The sequence below is a fragment of the Lepus europaeus genome, chromosome 1, assembly GCF_033115175.1.
Source record: "Lepus europaeus isolate LE1 chromosome 1, mLepTim1.pri, whole genome shotgun sequence".
Taxonomy (NCBI): domain Eukaryota; kingdom Metazoa; phylum Chordata; class Mammalia; order Lagomorpha; family Leporidae; genus Lepus; species Lepus europaeus.
In genome coordinates, this window is record NC_084827.1 from 104,546,705 (window position 1) to 104,567,048 (window position 20,344).

The window sequence follows — 20,344 nt, forward strand, 5'->3', positions numbered from 1 at the left end:
CTACCTGCAGACAATAGTTATAGCTAGATAATGGATGGCCAAGGTTATTGCCATGGTCTTTGTGGTACCAAATGTTGTCTTTGATCTCCCATCTCACACCTCTGCCTCTTTCTCCCCATTAGCCATCCTGCTCATTGACTCTCCTGATGTTCTTTGAACCCCATCTAGTTTAAGGACCTTTGCAAATTCTGTGACCTTTCCCCTCCAATATTCTTTCCTCAGTATTGGCTTGACACATTTTTCCCTTCTTCAAGTCTTAAATTCACCTACAGGAGACTTCCTGGTCCTTCTAATTTTAAATGTACCAACCCTGCATATACCCCCCCCCCCCCGCGCACCTTGTTATTTTGATTTGTCTTTCCCCATAGTGCTTATCAATTAGCACTTTATATTCTCTTTTTTTATTTTGCTTATTGTCTTTCTCCACAAGTATTCCCAGCTCCATTAGGATAGAAGTTTTTGTCTGTCTTGTCAATGCTTCTGTCACCAGCACTGAGAATGTGGCCTAACACGGAGGAGGAATGGATAGATATTTATTAACTATGTCACTTTGCTATTAACTCATCTTATGCTCACAGTGACTCAATGAGGAAATTATTGCTGTATTTCATAATGAAGAAACAGAGACCTGACATGAACTGACAATAGCTCTAGAGACAATAAGTTGCAGGACACTTGACTTTTTAACCAATGCCATTGATTCTTTATCCCTACACCATGGCAGCCTCTTTGGGGAAATATAAGTTCAGAGTCTAACAAGTCTCATTGGAGGTGCATTTGTCCCATGTTTCCATTGTTGATCACACACAGCAATTCAAATAGCTTATAATTAGTCACAGGGAGAGACTGGAACTGATATTAAATCATAACTAATGCCTATTCAACACTACCCGGCTAGGCCTATAATAACAAAGCAAAGCCCTTAAATGTTGCTGTTATTCTAATAATTCAAAAACAAAAACATTCACTGCTTCTCAATTGTCAGCATAATTACTTCAATTTTTTTATTGCATATCAGGGCTTTGCAACCTTGATACTATTGAAACTTTGGATTGTAATACTTCTTTGTTGCAAGGGGCTTTCCTGGGCATTTGGGATATTTAACAGCATTCGTGCCCCTATCCACTTGATGCCAATAACTTTCCCTCCAATGTGATAGCTAATGGTGTCTCCAGACATTGCCAAATGTCCCCTGAGGGGCAAAATCTCCAAGCTTAAGAACCACTGTCATATGAGGCTGGCGCTGTGGCACAGTGGGTTAAAGCCCCACTGCAGCGCTGGCATCCCATATGGGCTCCAGTTCAAGTCCCAGGTGCTCCTCTTCTGATACAGCTCTCTGCTATGGCCTGGGAAAGCAGTAGAAGATGGCCCAATCCTTGGGTCCCTGTGCCCACATGGGAGACCCGGAAGAAGCCCCTGGCTCTTGGCTTTGGATCAGCTCAGCTCTGGCCATTGTGGTCATTTGGGGAGTGAACCAGTGGAATGGAAGACCTCTCTCTCTCTGGCTCTACCTCTCTCTGTATCTCTGTCTTATAAATAAAATTAAATAATTCTTAAAAAAAAAGAACCATTGTCATAAACATACACCCCTTAGACATCATGGTGGATGCTTGGTGGATACTGAAAAAATGGCTACAATCAGGGCTAGTGGGCTTTGGTTTGTATGAACCAGTAAAATAAAAGAGGAAGACAAAATGCTTCCTGTCTCCTGCCTAATATAGATAATGGAGGGAAAATCTAGGAGTTGTAGCAGCTTGCTTACCAGCTGACTGCATAAAATCTTGTCTGGTTGAGTATGGTGTATTTCTCCAACTGCTAAATTGACTAATACTTCATGGAAACAGACACCTTCTTACCTGATGGGTGCTACACATGGTCATTTCCAATGTCTTCTCCCTTTCAACCTCTACTTTCCTGTATCTCTGCTATTTTATGTAAAACAGCAATCAGAGCTATGGCCTCTTCCCAACTACTTCACCAGCTACCTTCAGGCCTTTGGTGTTTGCCTCCAGTATTGCTGGTATCCTAACCCCTGGGCCCCTCTGTACTTTCCACCCCAGGCATCTTCCACTCTGTAGTCAATACTATTTCTGACATTAACAGCGATCCCTAATGACATCAGTAGCACTTCTCAAAGAGGTTCCCATGCAGGGGACTGGTGTTGTGGCTCTGCAGGTTGAGCCACCACATGTACCAGTGGAATCCTGTATCAGAGTGCCTGTTTGAGTCCTATCCAGCATTTCTGCTATATACTGGAAATGCAGTGGAAAATGCCGCAACTGCATGGGCCCCTACCAACTAGGTGGGAGACCAGAATGGAGCTTCTGGCTCCTGGCTTCAGCCTGGCCCAGACCTGGCTGTTGTGGCCATTTGGGTAGTGAGCCAGCAGATGAAAGATCTCTCTCTCTCTCAATCTCTCTCTCTCTGTCTCTGTCTCTTTCTCTGTGTGTGTGTGTCCCTATCTCTTTTTGTTCTGACTTTCAAATAAATAAATCCTTTCAAAAAAAGTCTGGAAAAAATTACTAATACGTGTTTTAGGTTGGAAGAGAAATAAGAAATTGTGAAATTGAATACTTTTGTTAATATTATGATAAGCAAAATTTAACAGCTTCCTTCATTTACCATTCATTGAGCTAATATACACTACTGTATAGAATTCATGATTTACTAAATTATTAGAATTGAAAGTCTCCTGGTACTACTGGGACACACCTTGGGGGAATACTGACTTTTAGGATTAAATATTTTTTAATGAACATTTAACACTCTCTATATGGCTAAATATTATGCTAAATGTTTGAGAAACAAGGCCAAAGAAAGACAAATCTATTCCCTTGATGAGCTTACAGTCTATGGGAGAAACCAATAGTCAGATAAGCTAAAGTGTGGTAATTCCCATTAGAGAGATGTAAAGAGCTGCTGGAGCACAGAGAAAGTCACAAAGAACCATGAAGAGTTTTCCATGTTAGGGGTGGGAAAGATGGGGAGCGGAGGAAGTGGATAGAAGTGTATGGATGTTGTTGGTACAGGGAACAACATGTATAAATCATGGAGGCAAGGAAGTCACCACTGAAGTGTGGGGGAAGAGAGAAATGAGACGGGAAAATCAAACTTAGATGAGAGCCTACCATACAAGGAAATGTATTCAGGCTTTAGGTTGCAGGCAATATGGAACCCTAGAAAATATATAAGCAACAAAGTCACAAATCAGTGTGCTACAAATGTATTTGTTAATGATAACTTCATTGGCAACACTGAAGCTTGTGAGGCCAAAGCAGAAAGGATAGTTAAGAAGCACTTGGAATAGTTTAACTGGTGCAACTCAACCTGTGCTTCATGGGCCGAAAGCTCTAGAATTACCTGGGATCATTTCAGAAATGGCAACTTTAGGGCCCTGTTCTGGAGTAGTACTACATCAGAATCTCAATTCAAGACCATGGAAGCTGTACTTCACAAACTTCTCAGGTGATGCTTACAAAAGCTAAAATTCAAAAAGCTGTGGCCTAAATAACTCATGAAGAAACTCATACTAAGGCAACACAAGTGGGATGGTGAGAAAATACTTTCATGTTTGAAGGTAGAATTCCCAGAATTTATGAACCAAAAACTTCTCGAGTCAGGGAGAGGGGGTGGTTGAAAATAGCTCTGAGCTTTCTTCTTTGGGTCACTAGGTGGAGCGAGAACTTTAATGAAGATAAAGATTTTCTTTAAAGTGGACTATAACAAGCTTATCTTGAAGGTAAATTAAACTGAGGCCCACAAGAGATGTTCAGAAGGTGTGACCAGTAGGCTTTTGAAGGATGGAGCTCAGAACAGAAGTGGGTATTAGTAGCAGGGAAATGACATCATCATCCCTGAAGCCATAAGGGATTTTCCTAAATATTCAAGGGGTGGTGAAGGTATATATAAATCTATATGTAGAAATACACCAATATGTGCAGAACTAACAGGGTGTACTGATCTTAGAGACACAACAGCATGAAAAGAGACAAGGGTGAAAAGAAAAAAAAAATGAAAAGAGCCAGATCCAAAACCAACTCTCCTGTAGGTGACCCAAAAGGCTGTTTTTAATCTGGCTACTAATCTATGAAGGCACATTTCCTTCACCTTCCTCCTGATACTTTAATCTTTTAAAGTTCTAGGCATCCCCGGTCAACCCAAATTTCTCATGCACAAATTTCTCAGGCTAGTGGGCACCTAAGAACCTGGGTAACATGGTCTTCTCTCTACCTAGAAGGAATTTCCTTTAGGTTCACGGCAATAATTAGCCACTCTTCTCTCTGTTCTCCACAGCAAGTTATAATTCTCTTAATACTTGGAACATTGCTGAGCCATTGCTGGTCTGTTGTCTGTTTTCTCCCACAAGAGGGCCAGGACTTTCACTTGCCCATATTTTTTTACCCATAAAACCTAGTATAAGAATTCATTGAGAACCAAAGAAAACTTACTACCTGAATGGAAGAATGCATGTTGGTGGTCAGATAGATGGCTTCATAAATATTGACTGGTCTTAACCAAAAGACTTGATTAAAACAGAATAGTATTAAGGTCTTTTTCTGTCTTCTGATTCCGTCTGCTGATTGGGGTCAGCTCAGATGTTGTACTCACTGGCAGTCCCCTTGTTACTTTCTTTCCTCAAATGTGCTCTCAGAGGTCCCTTCACAATCACTGACTTATTGGAGAATAAGCAAAAAAGAAGGTCTAATATACAATTTATTTCAGTAGCATTTGCACAATTAGATGTGGTAAGAATCTCTTATTAAATAATTTCAGGCTGGTAGAAGTATATTTTTGGATGATGAGTAGTTTCTTTAGATTACCCAACATAGCTGGTTCTCTACCAGACTAATACCTAGTATGTCCTATAAATGAAACAAAAAGTTCTACTTTATGGTTATTTCAAAGCTTGTACTTTAAAAGCAAAGCATAACTCTAGGAGAAATGTTAATGATTATATGTTCAGTGTTCAGCTTGAGATTTGTATTTTTCAAGGATATGGGAAATTTCATGAAAATGGAATGTAGGAAAGTTCTTATCTGCAATATTTCACTATAAAAATATTTCATTTATTTCCACCCATGTTGAATTCCATTCTGTTTAGATATTTAACATTTGATAGTTTTAAGGACCAAATGGTTTGAAATAACAACTTTCTCAAAATTCCTAACAGCCCTTCATCTGGTCACTGAGCTGAGAGTTGTGCTGAATCGTGCAGATTCGCTTCAATATTGGGTTTCATTCCCTCCATCTTGTGCAGGCCGCTCTCAGAGAAAACAGCCAAGAAAAACAACCCAAGCACAACCGGCTGCAAATTGACTTGCAAATGTACAAATTCAGACCAAAAAGTGAAACAGGAAATCTTCTTTGAAGGCTAATTATCATAATTTATAATGGGCAAATCTAAACTCTTTCCAATATTTTGCTAACTTTCCAGTGACTTCCTTGCCCATGTTGCCCATGACTGATAAATTTTGCTACTTTTGTTTAATGTATATTCTCAAAATAGCTCCTCAAACATCAGAAACTGTCTCTGTAACTTATAATAAGGGGGCTAATACATCTTTCCAGTTAGCACAAATTAAAATTAGGTCTAATAAAAGATTTTGATTGCAAAAAAAAAAAAAAAACAAAATTAAGAAAGACAGAAAAAGAAGGGAAAAAGAAAAATAATGTCAAACAGCCAAGATATGAGAGTGGTAGGCTAGGTATGATGTTATATACATTCTCTAAGTTCCTGTAATTTCAGACTTTTACTCAGCATTGCATAAAAATGACATATAAGATGAAAAATAAATATTTAGCTCTAAAATATTGAGGGAAATGGAGTATCTGATGCATATTCTTCATTTCTGTATGCTATAATTTAATAAAAACACTAAAAATTACATAAAAATGTACAAACTGTGAGTTGATATGCTGTACAGTAAAGAGGTTAAATGATTAAAAAAGGAATTAATACTGAAAACCACCAATTTGAAGACCAGATTACCCATACTGACTGTTTCCATTGACAGATTAAATTATGTTGCAACATTAACATTTCATGAGAAACCTTATAAGCGAACACTTTAGAGAATGATGATTGCTGAACTGAATAACAGGCATAAAACATATAAAACAACTCACCCAGCCCCATATGGCTATTCTTTTTTCATCAATGAAACCCATTTCTATGAATTTTCTAAAGTAAAAGAAACAAATTTTTAGAATTTTAAGTGTGTACACATGACATTTACTTCATTACACAAGCATATTTAATCCAAAAATTTAATAGAAACGCTGCATTTTCTTTGTTTAAAGACATGCATAATAAGGTTGCATTTACAAATAATTAAAATAATATTATCATGTTTTCTGCAAAGGCTGAAGGATCCTCTTTGACTCCATTGTGCATTTATTAAGCAGTACTCTCATGGCTGAAGGCCTAGAATTTTGACCGAGTGGGTGAGATTCAGAGAAGTCAAGGGGCAGGGCAGGCTCCTAAGAACACAAGGAAGTAGTAGCACCTCTAGGTAGACCAGATATCCAAACTTCTAGCTTCTGGAAACAAGGTTTTGTTGTTGCTGCTTTGACTTTTAAGAATTTCAAATGATCTTGTTTGCTTAGTTGTTAGTAATAATCTCCATTTAATTTTTAGTCATATTTGAAAAAAATATCAATTCTTATCTCATTTCATACTTAGACACCCTCAATTAATCAAGGTATGGATAATTGCATGTATGTTTTAAGATCAGGAAGTGATTTGTTTTAGCTCCATCAAAGAGGAGTATCCATATGAAAACTATTTTGAAAATAAACTTTTCCTTAGGAACAGCTTTTAAAAGTCACTGGAAACCTTCAAAGTCCATACAAGAGTGTTTCAGATTAATTTATACCAAGTTCATTCCTAATGGCTCATGTTCCAGAGAACATGTGATCTATTTGGGGGGTGGTTTGATTAAAAAACATTAAGAAATCTCATAGACAGAGGAGAGTGGTAGAAGATGAACTAGATGTGTCTCTGCACAAGCTACTGCCTGCAACAGTAGCAGGAAGGGGAGGAGGAGGCCAAAGTCAGACACACAGACCTAGAAAAATAGTTTTTTTTTTTTTTTTCTCTTTCTCGTCATTTCTTCTTTGGAATAAGAACGGAGTGATTTTCATTCGTTGAGTAATGGAGTTTCTTACAGGGATTTCACGGCAACCGTTTCACTCATTGCATTGATTCAACATGCATGTTTCTGATGCATAGAGGAGTTGGGCAAGTGCCCGGGACAAACAGATGGGAAGAGGCCCCGTTAGTCACAGCTTACCCGACACTGATTCTGAAGGACACTGAGGAGTGTACAGGAAAGAAATGCAGTAGCAAATGAAAAATTGCTACCTGTGTGGATGCTGCTCAGGGTGAAGCAGAGAAAATGTGCAGCCAACATTGACCTTTCAGACAGCCTTCCACAAACGTCAAAACCCAAGTGAAAGAAGAGAAGGTTCAATTTCTTGCAAAAACAATAATAATCGTGCTGCTGGTACTTGAAGACAGTTCTGAGCCATAAAATCACTCGTGATTTTATGATCTCCCAGAAGCTAGCAATCATTCTGCCTTGCATCTGGGGTAAAAAGCAAATAACAGGTGATGCATGGGAACAGGAAATGCTTATCAGCTCCCTTCCTCGGTTTATTCTAAAAAGGATGACATTTACAGGAAATGATAGTGCAATAGTTAGCATGGAAATGAAACATTAACACTTAATGTGGCAGGACTAGGTTAAAGGTTAGCTAGATAATTTGAGTACTTTGAGACCAACAGGGCTCTATAAAATTCATTTCCAAAGTCTGAGGAGTTTCCAGGAGGATTATCAGAAATACTGTTGATAATGCGGTTAAATCAACAAAATGGCAGTAACTTATGAAAATAATATTCTTCAAATCTCAGAGGCTGGATTGAACTTTTTAATTTTTCTATCATAAAAAACAACCCTAGGCCAAGGTCAATTTGGAATCCCAGTGATGTTATTAGCCTATTTTGAAAAGGTCTCCTTGATAATATTTATAACAGTATGATAGAATATTTTTCGTACAGTTGCTCACTACCATTAAACTCCAAGTCATATAAAATTTCAAAAATTTTGAGTATGTAAAAAATGCCAAATATACTCCAGATGAGCAGCGTTGAGCCTATAACCACCAAAGGGTTATAGTTCTCATATACAGCCTATATACTGAGACCCCTAAAGAAAGCAAATTCCAGTTTTACTTATGTTTGTGACCTCACAGTATCTTCTTTGAAGAACTCTTCTTTGCATAAATAGACACAAAAATTAGGTCTGCATGGCTTATTTTTTCCCATTTTTCTTTTAAAAATCTATATGTTGGTTCTACTAGTACTTCAATTGTTTCCACATATTTATGAGGGTACTTCCAAAAGTTCTTCAAAAAATGAAATTAGAAGACAATGTACATTTTCCAGGAACATTGTAAAGATTCTTCATTCAAAATTTTCTATGGGTAGGTAGAAAATTTAGCTGGACTATATTTTATAAGAGATTCAAAAGAGCATATTGAATTCTCTAGGGGGAAATTTAAAGGCTACTAATGGAGGATTACAATGCTGATTCACCAAGTCAGGCATTTGGTGGAAATAATATCTAAAACACTTCCATGGGCATGGATTTCTATCATTCCCAGGATTAACATTATGATTCTATCAATTTTACCTTTTGTTTTTTTCAAGACATTGAGTTTTAAGGCCTCCTTTTCAAATTTGCATAGTCATGATTTCAAGCAAAGTCAAGGTCAGCCCTGGAGCCATATCCACTGCTGTATACAGGTTTCCCATGGGTCTCTCAGCTGCCCTATGTTCACTGGGTGTTTACTGAAAGTTCCACCTAATAGAAATGCTGTCCCTTCACAGTGTAGACATTATATTCAGTTTTACTAGATTATGAGTGCATAGAAAGCAGAGATTTTAATTTCATGATTTTATACAGAGTATGCCACACTGGCATATATTAATATTTTATAAGTTTAGGTGCTGAATGGCTGAGTAAATGAAAGAACATGTGCTTGACTAACAGGAGGAAGACGTTTTCTGATTCCATCCTAAAAACTGCTCAAAGAAGGTGAATATTTCTAGTTACCACTTCTGATCTATCTTCAACTCTAAGTGCCAAAAGAAATGGATGTTATTGTGACAATCTGTGTAGTAAAACTTCTGGTTTTGTGTAAGAATTAGAAGTAAGAATTTCTATTAAGGTCTCTACATGGCCTTCAAGTTTAAAATTTAATTCCATCTGAAGAATACATCAATAAATTATTTCTTTTTGTGTTTTAATGCTTCATTCATAGTGATAAATAAATGCACAAAAATATGATGATGTATTTTTGTGGTTATTGGTGGGTTGTGATGATAATGTAATGATGGTGATGTTTTTAAGATGTTGCAAAATAAACTATTTAACTCTACAAACTTTGGAAAAGATCTACTTGAATTACAAATGAAGCATTATTTTTATCTACATGTTTTTATTTAGCCTTGGCATTATATGTCCTTGGTGTTCATTGTATGGTTTAAACACATGAAAAAAATATGATCCAAATTGTCAAAAAAAATTTAGACTCTAATACTGGCAATTGTGTTTATATTCTCTTTAAGGCACATTGTAGTGTTTGTATATGAAATTGATATCTTGCTAGAGTTTTTCTTTGACTGCCTATCTATTGGACAATTGACTTCTCCAAACAAATTAATAGCCTGGATCAGCAAGAAATATGGAATTTTGGAGAAGGAGTTGCTAATGACTATAGATTTTAGTGTTATTTAATGACAAGCAAAGCCAAGACCAGCCCTGATTACTTTTCTATTTTTAAAGAAAATTACTTGTGAATGTACACTCTTCTGCTTTTATTAGAGATTAAAAAATACAGAGCAGTCTTGTCTGGGCCTAGTCCCTAGCTGTTAAATACAATCTATGTTCTCTACATTGCATTGAAATCAATAACTATTAATGAGATTAAGGTAACAAAAGAAATACATTAATGATATTTCCTTTGAAACTGTTGGACCTTTAGTTGTCATGCATACATATACATCCATGACTAAGGGTGCAATTAGCCTATTAGCATTTAGATTTATAAACTTCTATTCTCTAATTTCACTTACACTGTAATAACAGAAACCCAACAAATATGGAGAAATAGTCTAGAAAAACTTGGCTACTTTTTCTAAAGAGGTTACAATTTTGGTGATTGTATGCTTTTTGTTTCAGGAAAATATGTTCGATCCATAAATTGTGGCTGAAAACATAGATGGAAAGAAGAAATCAGATTATTCAGCTGTCTTCCTTCTGAATGTTTTCATAATATGATTTCTAATATGTAAAATGAATCCATTTTTGTTAGATAAAAACAAAATAGGCAGCTTCATGTTAATAAAACCAAACTTGACCCTTGGTTTTATTGCAAATGAATGTCCAACACCTAAAAATATGTGATGCTGATGAAATCTTGGGACATTTCTAAACTTTTGAGGTAGAATCACACTACTTGAACAAATTCAGATATTTGGCTTTCTGAAGATTATTATTAGAGGAATACAGATTTTTTTAAACAATTGTGAGCCATGTTAATCAGTGAAAGGATGTTAGAATGACTGACATATCAAGAGATAGTATTGGTCATTAGTACTATAAATCATTTTCTACATATTTATTGTCTCTCCTCATAAAAATTATTTCCACACTTGGCAAAAATATCACTTTAAGATAAATGATAGTCAGACCAAGTTAAGAAAATATACAAAAGAATTAAGTCACTAAGAACAGAGAAATGTAATGGCGATTGCATGACATTTCTTGCGTGCTGACATCTGTTTGAATGAGAAGATTCTCACCTGACAGCTGTAATCTGGTCCTCAACTTCATAAACACCCAACTTTCGATACACTGCGTACAGGAGTTTGTCGCCTTGGAAAGCTGTGCCTCGGCCATCCACCAAGGCAATGACCATCCCTTCCTTGCTTGCAAGATAAGATATCCAATTAACAGCAAATACAGACCTCACACTCTGACTGCAGGGACCACCATACCTAAAGAAAAACAAGCACACACAAAAAGAGGAGTCTCTGATTGCTCTATATAACACAACTTCCCTTTCTGGCCTAGAATTGTCTCTAGTAATTCCCAGTACAATTACATGATAAAATTTCTGTAACAATGGCATTAGAACTGGCTCAAAATCAAGAGGAGACCAGGCTTTTCCCAGAGGTTTGCTATAAGGAAGTTGTTTTGGGACACAGCCTCTCCTATTCCCCAAAACGGATACATCTAGGGTTGGCATTTCAAGGAATATGTGTGGGTTTTTCGTCATTTCTGCCACCTGCCACTTGCTAAAAGCAGACATAAGATATACTAAAAAAATGCATGGTGTTTTAAGCAAATTGTGTGTAGGTCAGCACTGATTTTGGGTGTGATTCCACTAAATGTATTCCATTCCTTTATTTCATTTCTAACTCAATTACATAAGACGTTAAGATGATTTACAATATTTTTTTGGCTGCAATTTCTCTATCTCAAAGGTATTCTGACACATTCGGCAAATTGCCATACAAAGGAAATTCAGCACAGCAAATGCAAGCAAGTCCATCTAAAATCTCAAAACTTCCTCAATCTATTTTAAATAACCATATTTTATTTACTCTGATTAGTTGAGGAATATATAAAAACAGCATCAATAGGAACTGTTACCAAGGAGAATGGTTCATTCTATTTCATAAATGTGTATTTCATCCAACATATTTTCAGTAAATAGCTTTTACACCAAGGAAAATATTACATACACTTGAATTAGCAAGGGATACTTCTTTGATCTGTCAAATTGAGGAGGAAGGATCATCTTGTACCATAAAGCTTTGAAAACAAAGAAAAGGAGAATAATTTTCATTCCACAACACTCATGGCATAATTCATTTTCTTTAATAACAGTATATACCATAAAATCAATCCATAACTAGTCAACTGTAAGAACTGTAAATATATCATAAATTTATCTTATTTGATAATTTTATGTCTAATTTATGAATGATCAGAAATCTTGAATTACTGTTCTAGAAGCACGCATTCTAAAATTAAAATTGGATAAGCTCTTTTTTAAAAATGTCAGTGCTGAGAGGGAGCTGTGGAAAGTATAAGATCAACCATATTCACAAACATATTAAAGATATTTAGAAAACCTAAATATTATTACAGTGACATTGTATAGAATAAGACCCTGTGATACATCATAGGGTTTGGATTGTAATAGGTATGCTATAACATTCTTAATAGCAAAAAAGTATTCAATTTCCTATTTATAAATGAGAAGTTTGAAAAATATCTTACTAATTTCATCCACTTCAAGCTTCTTAATTTCCTCTTTAGGCAGGCGGATATTTTTCAAAGCATTTTCCAATTCCTTGTTTTCTTCCAGGATTTTAATTTCTCAAAAAATAAAATAAAATAAAATAAAATGTTCATTTTAACCAACAGTATTTTCCTTAAAATTTCTTTCTCAAAATTCCTTTGGTATTAATATGGTTGAAATCATGTAAGGCTTACTTAAGTAGATTCATTTCGACAAATATATTTTTAATCCAGCCCTTAGAGCAGACATGGGCTTATGAAGGACATCATTTTCAATCACTGTATCCTAAACTGATCCTTATGGCATAGAAACACATTCTGAAGAGTGTCACAGGACCAATATTGCTTATTCAATCACATTTTCCAATCTTCAACTGCTTTTTTTTTTTTCAATTTAAAGCTCTGATCTGAGTAGCAGACATTTCTTTTTTTGTTTGTTGTTTTAAGGTTTATTTATTTATTAGAAAGACAGAGTTAGAGAGAGAGAGAGAAATCCGCAAGGGCTGGAGCTGGGCCCATCCGAAGCCAAGAGCCAGGAGCTTCTTCCAGGTCTCCCATGAGGATGCAGGGACTCAAAAACTTGGGCCATCCTCTACTGCTTTCCGAGGCCACAGCAGAGAGCTAGATCAGAAGTGGAGTAGCTGGGACTTGAACTGGCGCCCATATGGAATGCTGGCACTGCATGTGGCAGCTTTATCCGCTTCCGCTACGCCACAGTGCAGGCCCCCAGAAATTTCTTTTAATATCTGATAACAATAGTAATATAAATAAAATACATATTGCAGAGCCCTTAGATTTGAGCAAATCATGGTCAGAAAATTAAAAAATTCTTAATACAGGCCAGATATTATTTCTGTGTTTTTTCTATTTTTTTCTTGTCTTATCTTTTCTTGTTAGAATTGTTAGTAAAGGATATTCCTTTTTTTGTAATTGAACTACAGCATATAATTTTTTTCCAAACACTTTCTCTCAAAGTTATCTTAGTAAAGTTATATAAACAGAAACTATAGTTGCTTTCTGTCTTATACCTGCAAAATATTTTTAAAGCTATTGTTTATACTTTAACTCAGTTATGTTTCAAACTTGAATCTTTGAAACTGAACAAATCTATTGATCTTTTGAAACTGTAAGTTGATGATTTATACAAATAGGTTTCCAGGAATAGAGGGCTTTCTATAAGTTTATTTTGAACAGGGATTAACACCAGCACCTTCTAGAGAAAAGTTATTCTTTCATGTAATATGTAGAGCTTGTAGCTTTGGTTTTTTTAAAGTTCTAGATGACTTGTGAGCTTACGGCAACTGCTACAAAATACCTCCCGTGGATTTCTTGTTTTTATGCCCTTTTGAAAAAGTGGTCCCAGATGATAGGGAACTACAGACTTGGAACTGCAGAAAGTTTGCCAAACTACTTCTCTTGTAACTCTCAGTTTTCATACACTCATGACATTTTGCTCCAACACGTTATATTTAATCTCGGCATAAATTGAGATGTTTTCAGTATGATTTGTAAAAGATACATAATAAATTTTATTTTAACTTTCAGTAAGCCATCAATAAAGAAATACTTGTGAATCCTTATACGTTAAAACCCCCAAAACAATAATTCTAAGTGATTAGAGTCAGCACTTCATTGTCCTTGTGTGTGTTCTGGATGTGAAGCTGTCACATACAGGGAATCCTGTGTGGAGTAAGCAGACAGAATGCCTGATGTATTGATTATTTTTATTTTTATTATTTCTTCACTGATGGGTTATTTTATACTTATTATTTTTAATATTTTACCACAAATACTGGAAGTTAGAGACAATATTACAGGTGTGAACATGTTTTTATAACTTTGGACTCCTCCATGCTGTTCTTAGCCATTGAACATTTCTGATGCATGACTTAATGAAATGCCAAATGTAATTCAAAAGCTTACTAATGTTTCTACAATTCAGAGTTACATATTTATGGAGAGAAAGGGGACAATTTTCCCACCTCTTGTAGCACAAATGGAATTTCACAGGGCTTTGGGGAGAGGAAGTGGTGGCCACTGGATTTATTGATGGGATTTTGCATTAAATGCTTATAACATGGCAATGGGTGGTCCAGTTCAGAATGTACTCTTGTCTTCACTTATAATTGTATTCTCGGTACCCACTGTACTCAGTAGCTAGTATATGGCACGTAGCACATGTTCTATATGTTTTTGTGTCTATGTTAGGATGTGATCAAATTGTAAGAATGGCAAGTTTTACATTTGATTTTTGTTTAAATCTATCAAAATGTTATATTGCTTATAAATTAAATTGCATGCAAAGTATGTGGGAAAGTTGACAGATGAGTTCACTCAGTCAATCTATTAATTTTAATAGGGACTTGCTGTGCCTGAAGAAACTAAGCCTTAGTTGGGGCTTTAAAGCCAAGTGCCAGCCCTTTTAGGTTTCTACAGTAGCTGATTCAAGAAGCATCCATCATTTGCAAACGACCCGTCCCTTCCTTGCAGGGGAAATAAAGCCATTGCTCTGTCTTCCATAATGTCTACAAATTTTCATACAGTTACCCAACTCCAAAAAATTCTTCATTCTCTCTGATCAACAATGCAAGAATTGAATCCTCTCATCTGTTTCTGGACTCTCTCCCCTCCCAAATTCTCAGGGATCTCTTTATTTCCCTCTATGTCTTCAATCCCTTTTGTCTGCCAATTTCTTCCAAACTCAAGTGTTTCTCATTTTTCAAAAATTAAAATTTCATCAGTACCTTACCATCATCATTCTATCTTTTCAAGCTCCACCACTAACCATAGACAGACCTACTTAAGTTTGCAAAAAGATAAATAAAAGAAGAAAGAACTTCAATTTGTCTTCCATCTCCACAGCTTTACCAAAACTGTTCCGGTTAAGGTAATGCCAAGCTCCCTCGTGCAAAGGTCATTGACTGAGAGGCAGTTTTATTTCATTCTCCACAGCATTTGACAGAATTGAACAATTCTCCTCAAGATCTCCTTCCCTGCATTCTATGAAATCATAATTGCAAGTTCCCTCTCCTTCTATTCAATCTGTCTCTTTTACAGGCTCACTCATTTTTCTTTGTTCATTTCTCAAGTGTTGGTGGTCCATACGCTTTTGGTCTAGGTTCACTCTACTAACTCAACCCACCCTAATTTTTCCCACTTTGCTGACCTCACCCATTTCCAAGGCCTTATAAAAATATAAAAATGATGTCCTATTGATTGTCATCATCAGTACAAACTGATCCTCAGACATCAACATAAAAAACTACGTTCCTCTAGGACAGATCCACTTGAATAGTCTATCAATACCTCAAACTCAACATTTGAAACAAAATTCATCATTTCTCCCCCTCCATAACCTGGTTTCCACAGTAAATCCTCTTTTCAATAAACAGCATTAATATCAATCTGTATGAGCAAACCCACCATCTAATCAGCATCAATCCCTTCGTCATATGCTTGAGTGTCAGGTTTGATGTGGCTATCATTAGGGAACTGTTCCCAAACTTAAAATCCCAGAGGAGGGATTCTTCCTAATGTGTTTTTATGGTTTCTGTTTCTTCCCCATCTGAGAACTTTACCTTATTTACCCTACACAACTGCCTATTCAGACATTTGCTCTCTCCATGATCTATAATCCAGGGGGCAAAAACAATACCTAAACTGGTATCCATTGTTTCTAGAACTAGTATCTAGCACAATGTTTTGCTTAATGCGGGAGGTGCTCAATAAATATTTGTTGAGTAAAATTTTTTGCTGCTGAATACAATGTAAAATAGCTTTAAAAATCCTAAAAATAAATGAAGACAGTGTATCTACTCTAAAATAGCAGCTGGATATTTACTGAAACTACAGATTCCCAAACTCAATCTGAGATATATACAATTGGAATATTTGGAGAGAGGCTGTGAATCTGTATTTATTATAAATACATCAGAAGAATTTTATAATTAAGCAAGTTTGCAGAACTATGTTCTAGAAGCATTTGAACTGTATTGCTTAAGTAAGAAAATCTATCAACACATATGGTGTACATAGAGTGATATGAACATTGCGTATTTTGTAAGTATTACATGAAGCAATGAATCTTTGAAAGCAGTAAGAGATTGGTGCTGTTGGGAATATAACAAAGATATTAAGAAATTAGAGATTCATACCATGGGAAAAGGAAGCTGATTTTTATTTTGCAGTCATGATAAAATGGGAATTATGCATCCATGTTTACCTCCATTATAACAAAAACTTATGGATTGAAAATAGTATTGCACCAAAACTTTTCCTACTGAAAGTTGAAATGAGTCAGATTAAGAAGTGTAACTTGCTATTCTTAAAAGTATTTCATTATTAGACAGACTTTAAAAAAACTTCAAAATGAAACTAAATTCACAGTCCCATTATTATAATGCCTATTCTGACTGGGGCTCCTGAACTGACTGTTTTTCTTCAGTACTTTATTTTCACCTATATTTGAGCCATTGAGCTGACAGCCAAACTAATCCCAAAGCCATCTCTTGACTTGTCACCAAAGTGATCATGGACAGTCACAGGCATTATTAGTGCTGAAGGAAGTGGCATCTGCTTGTCCCTCATTAACCCTGATTTCCAACAACTCTAACCCTATAATGTTGTTTAATAGTAAATCAAAAGATAATGAAGAACCAGCAGGAAGAGTATCTGAGCAATTACACACTTGGATAACTCCGTTGAGAGCAAAAATGGTCATCTTTGAGCTGTGAATGATTTTGAGCCAATATCACAAATTCAGGCTAGAGGAGGACTATCTTGATAGCAGTTGAAAATGAAAAGAGCCTCCAAATTTCAGGGCTTTCATACGTGGCAACAATGTGATGTAGCTGTTAAAACAGAAAAAAAGCTAGGGTGATAGTCACCTTCTGCTCCTAACAGAACTAGAGAAGTTTCCTAGAATTTGTCTCCAGTTTGTGATGCTATAAAACAAAACAACAAAACAACAACAGCACACCTACAAAACCCTTCCCCCTAAACAGGAATGCTTTTATAAGAGGGATATTTTATTGAATATGCTATTTCTTTCTGACTCTAATTTTCTTTGCTTTTTAAAGCTAGTTGCAGAAGATAGAATTAATCCCTGTAATATAATCTATCTGAGTAATGCTAGGTTACCACTGCAAAATTCATTACAATTCTGTGATCAGGGTTGACCCAAATACCATTCAACTCTGTTTAACAATAAAGTGTGAGGTAAGAGATTTCACCGCAGTTCCCCTTGTTGATGTGGGGACACTGTTGTGCTTCCTCTAGTAGAGCATCTCCATGACATCAGGATGTCTTTAGACAAGACAGCAGCAGGGGAGTGAGTACCTTGATCAGTGCGGCCATCATGAAGGGTGGAAATGGGGAGACCTGGACCTGTGGGCAGGAATGAAGAAAACCTGGGTTAGTGTCAAAGTAACAGGGAGTTCTAACAAAGACTGCTGGTAGCATTCATGATTAGGGTCAAGTCCAAAGACACTTTTAATCCTGTAGCTATTTTTTCCCATAGAGAAGTAACATAATTTTTAAGTTACATTTAAACAACACATGAAATCAGAGCCGAGTAAAAGAACAGATATGAGAAGCATTGCATGCACTCTTTGCCCAGAGGAATCCTGAGTGGTTAAGACATAATTGTACAACAAGGGGCCCCACAAGTTACAGGGACAGTAACCCTGTGCACAGGAAAAACTCATGCTGTCCTGGGCCAGTCTTAGTTGTGTCTTTATTATCAAACAGCCTTCCCCCAGACTGTATTTTGAATGTGGATTTTTGGTTCATTGTTCATTTTATTTTGGTGGGTAAAATCCACCTTTTTTTCCCTCCTTTTTTTCCCCAAGTAATTAATACATGTAGAAGAAGTACATTTATATAGAATATGATTTCTTTTCAAATACGTGGCAGTCAGTCATGTTCCAGGAGAAACAGACTCAGACAGAGGCTTGTGAGGTTTGTGCACCTGAAAATTATGGTGGTGATGATGGGGAGTGGGTGTTACTGAATGGGTTTCAGCACTATCATTACAGACCCCAACCAACTCCATGGGGAGCTCTAGAGTTGCATGGTCTACAGAATTGCTGGCACTAGGGTGACACAGGAGGCTTCTATCCCCTAGGGAAGCAGTCACTAGATGTGGCCTGGAACAAGAGCCATCTCCAGAGGGGCTGTCATCTACCAACACCCTCAGGAGCAGAAGGAAAGAGTGAGTCTGTCGGGAAGATGAGTGGGTCTATCTGGCGTACTCTCCATTAAGAATCCCAATATAGAGGCCGGCGCCGTGGCTTAACAGGCTAGTCCTCCGCCTTGCGGCGCCGGCACACCGGGTTCTAGTCCCGGTTGGGGCGCTGGATTTTTATCCCGGTTGCCCCTCTTCCAGGCCAGCTCTCTGCTATGGCCCGGGAATGCAGTGGAGGATGGCCCAAGTCCTTGGGCCCTGCACCCGCATGGGAGACCAGGAGAAGCACCTGGCTCCTGGCTTCGGATCAGCGAGATGCGCTGGCCGCAGCGGCCATTGGAGGGTGAACCAACGGCAAAGGAAGACCTTTCTCTCTCTCTCTCTCTCTCACTATCCACTCTGCCTGTAAAAAAAAAAAAAAAAAAAAAAAAAAAAAATTCCAATATAGAATTCAGCTTCCCTGTGCAGGAACTGGCAATTTTAAACAAGATCTACAGATCTTAAGCACTAATTATTGATCACTTCCTTGAACTACAGAATCAGTAACTCCCAGAAATTTATTTTAAAGGAAAAATTTGCTCCAATAGTCAATGAATTATGAGCAATGCATGTGGAGAACCAGTGTTAGAGGTTCATTTGCCATCGCTGCTGCTTGCTTCCGGCTGTGTGGAAGGAACACCTTAAGAATATCATCCTTAGCCCTGTGCAAAGCAGAAGAGAGATGACTTTTTGGGTAAGTCTGAGGAGGCCTGGGTATGAGTAGCTCCTTCTGTTTTGCTCTGCCTGCAGACAACATGGTTTTGATCTGTTCCTCAGTGCTACAAGAATGAGAGTTCTGGGCCTCGCAGCGGAAGCCCATCGCTGTTCACTTGTACCCACATTTGTGTGAGTAATTGTAATTCTGGGGTACAAGTTTAGGAAAGCACACACCCTGGGCACATTTTCTAAGCCGCTTCTAAGTAATAAAGGTGATTTTCTACATTCTGCCTGAATCCTCAGTATAACCGGGGAATGGGAAAAGAGAGCTTTTTTTTCATATCAGAATCTCCCCAAAATGAAGTTTTGTGTGATATCTCAGAATGGTATAGAATACAGTTGCAGAGATTTTCATTTAAGTCAGTATTTCTTTCACATTCTCAGAAGGGACAAGCACGCACATTCCATTTTTTGGCCAGATTGTAAGGAAACAAGGCATGGATCTAAATTTCTAGATGCTAATCAATCAGCATCTACCTGATAGATTTTCATGGGTGTACAGTTCAATTCACAAAAACCTGCATATCTTTTCTGCCTAAACTATAAGGCAAACCAAGGACTGACAGCTCTTGATGCCGTGAACCACGGATGGTCTTAATGACCTAATTATCAAATGTCTAGTATTTCTGCTTTGCCTTGCTTTTGTTCCATCAGCACCATCAATATGCTTTCACCCATTTTAATCTTGTCATCTGGGACTTACCATCCCTCTAGAGAGTTTGAAGTTACATAATGAGGCTTTACTCTTAGTCCTAAAGGGAAAGATTTCAAGGTTTTTCCTATGATGGCGCAGTGACTCATTTTACTGGAGCTTCAAAAACACCAGACGATGTGATGCTTCCCACACAGTATATTTTTTGCTAAATGGGAAATTACCATACTGCCGAGGAAGAGTGAGTGGTGGAAAAGTCAGGCGATTCAAGTTCCAGAAAGGACTCTTGCACCAACTTTTGATGAGAGTTTAGTCTTTGATTCCAAATTTCTTCAGTGGACACTTAGGCTGAAGTAAATATTAGGAAGACAAAGTGGT

General features: G+C 37.0%; 1 protein-coding gene across 4 annotated transcripts in view; it reads right to left on the minus strand.

Moving 5' to 3' along the window:
* FAP (fibroblast activation protein alpha) overlaps positions 1–20,344 on the minus strand; it is an 83,753-nt gene that overhangs the window by 8,227 nt on the left and 55,182 nt on the right. For all 4 annotated transcript variants that reach the window (XM_062187407.1, XM_062187416.1, XM_062187400.1 and 1 more), the window contains 5 exons: positions 17,712–17,759; positions 12,354–12,452; positions 11,813–11,882; positions 10,868–11,062; positions 6,127–6,181 (listed from right to left, as the gene is read on the minus strand). In XM_062187407.1, coding sequence (XP_062043391.1) covers positions 6,127–6,181; positions 10,868–11,062; positions 11,813–11,882; positions 12,354–12,452; positions 17,712–17,759 — 467 coding nt within the window. The remainder of the gene's footprint in view (positions 1–6,126; positions 6,182–10,867; positions 11,063–11,812; positions 11,883–12,353; positions 12,453–17,711; positions 17,760–20,344) is intronic.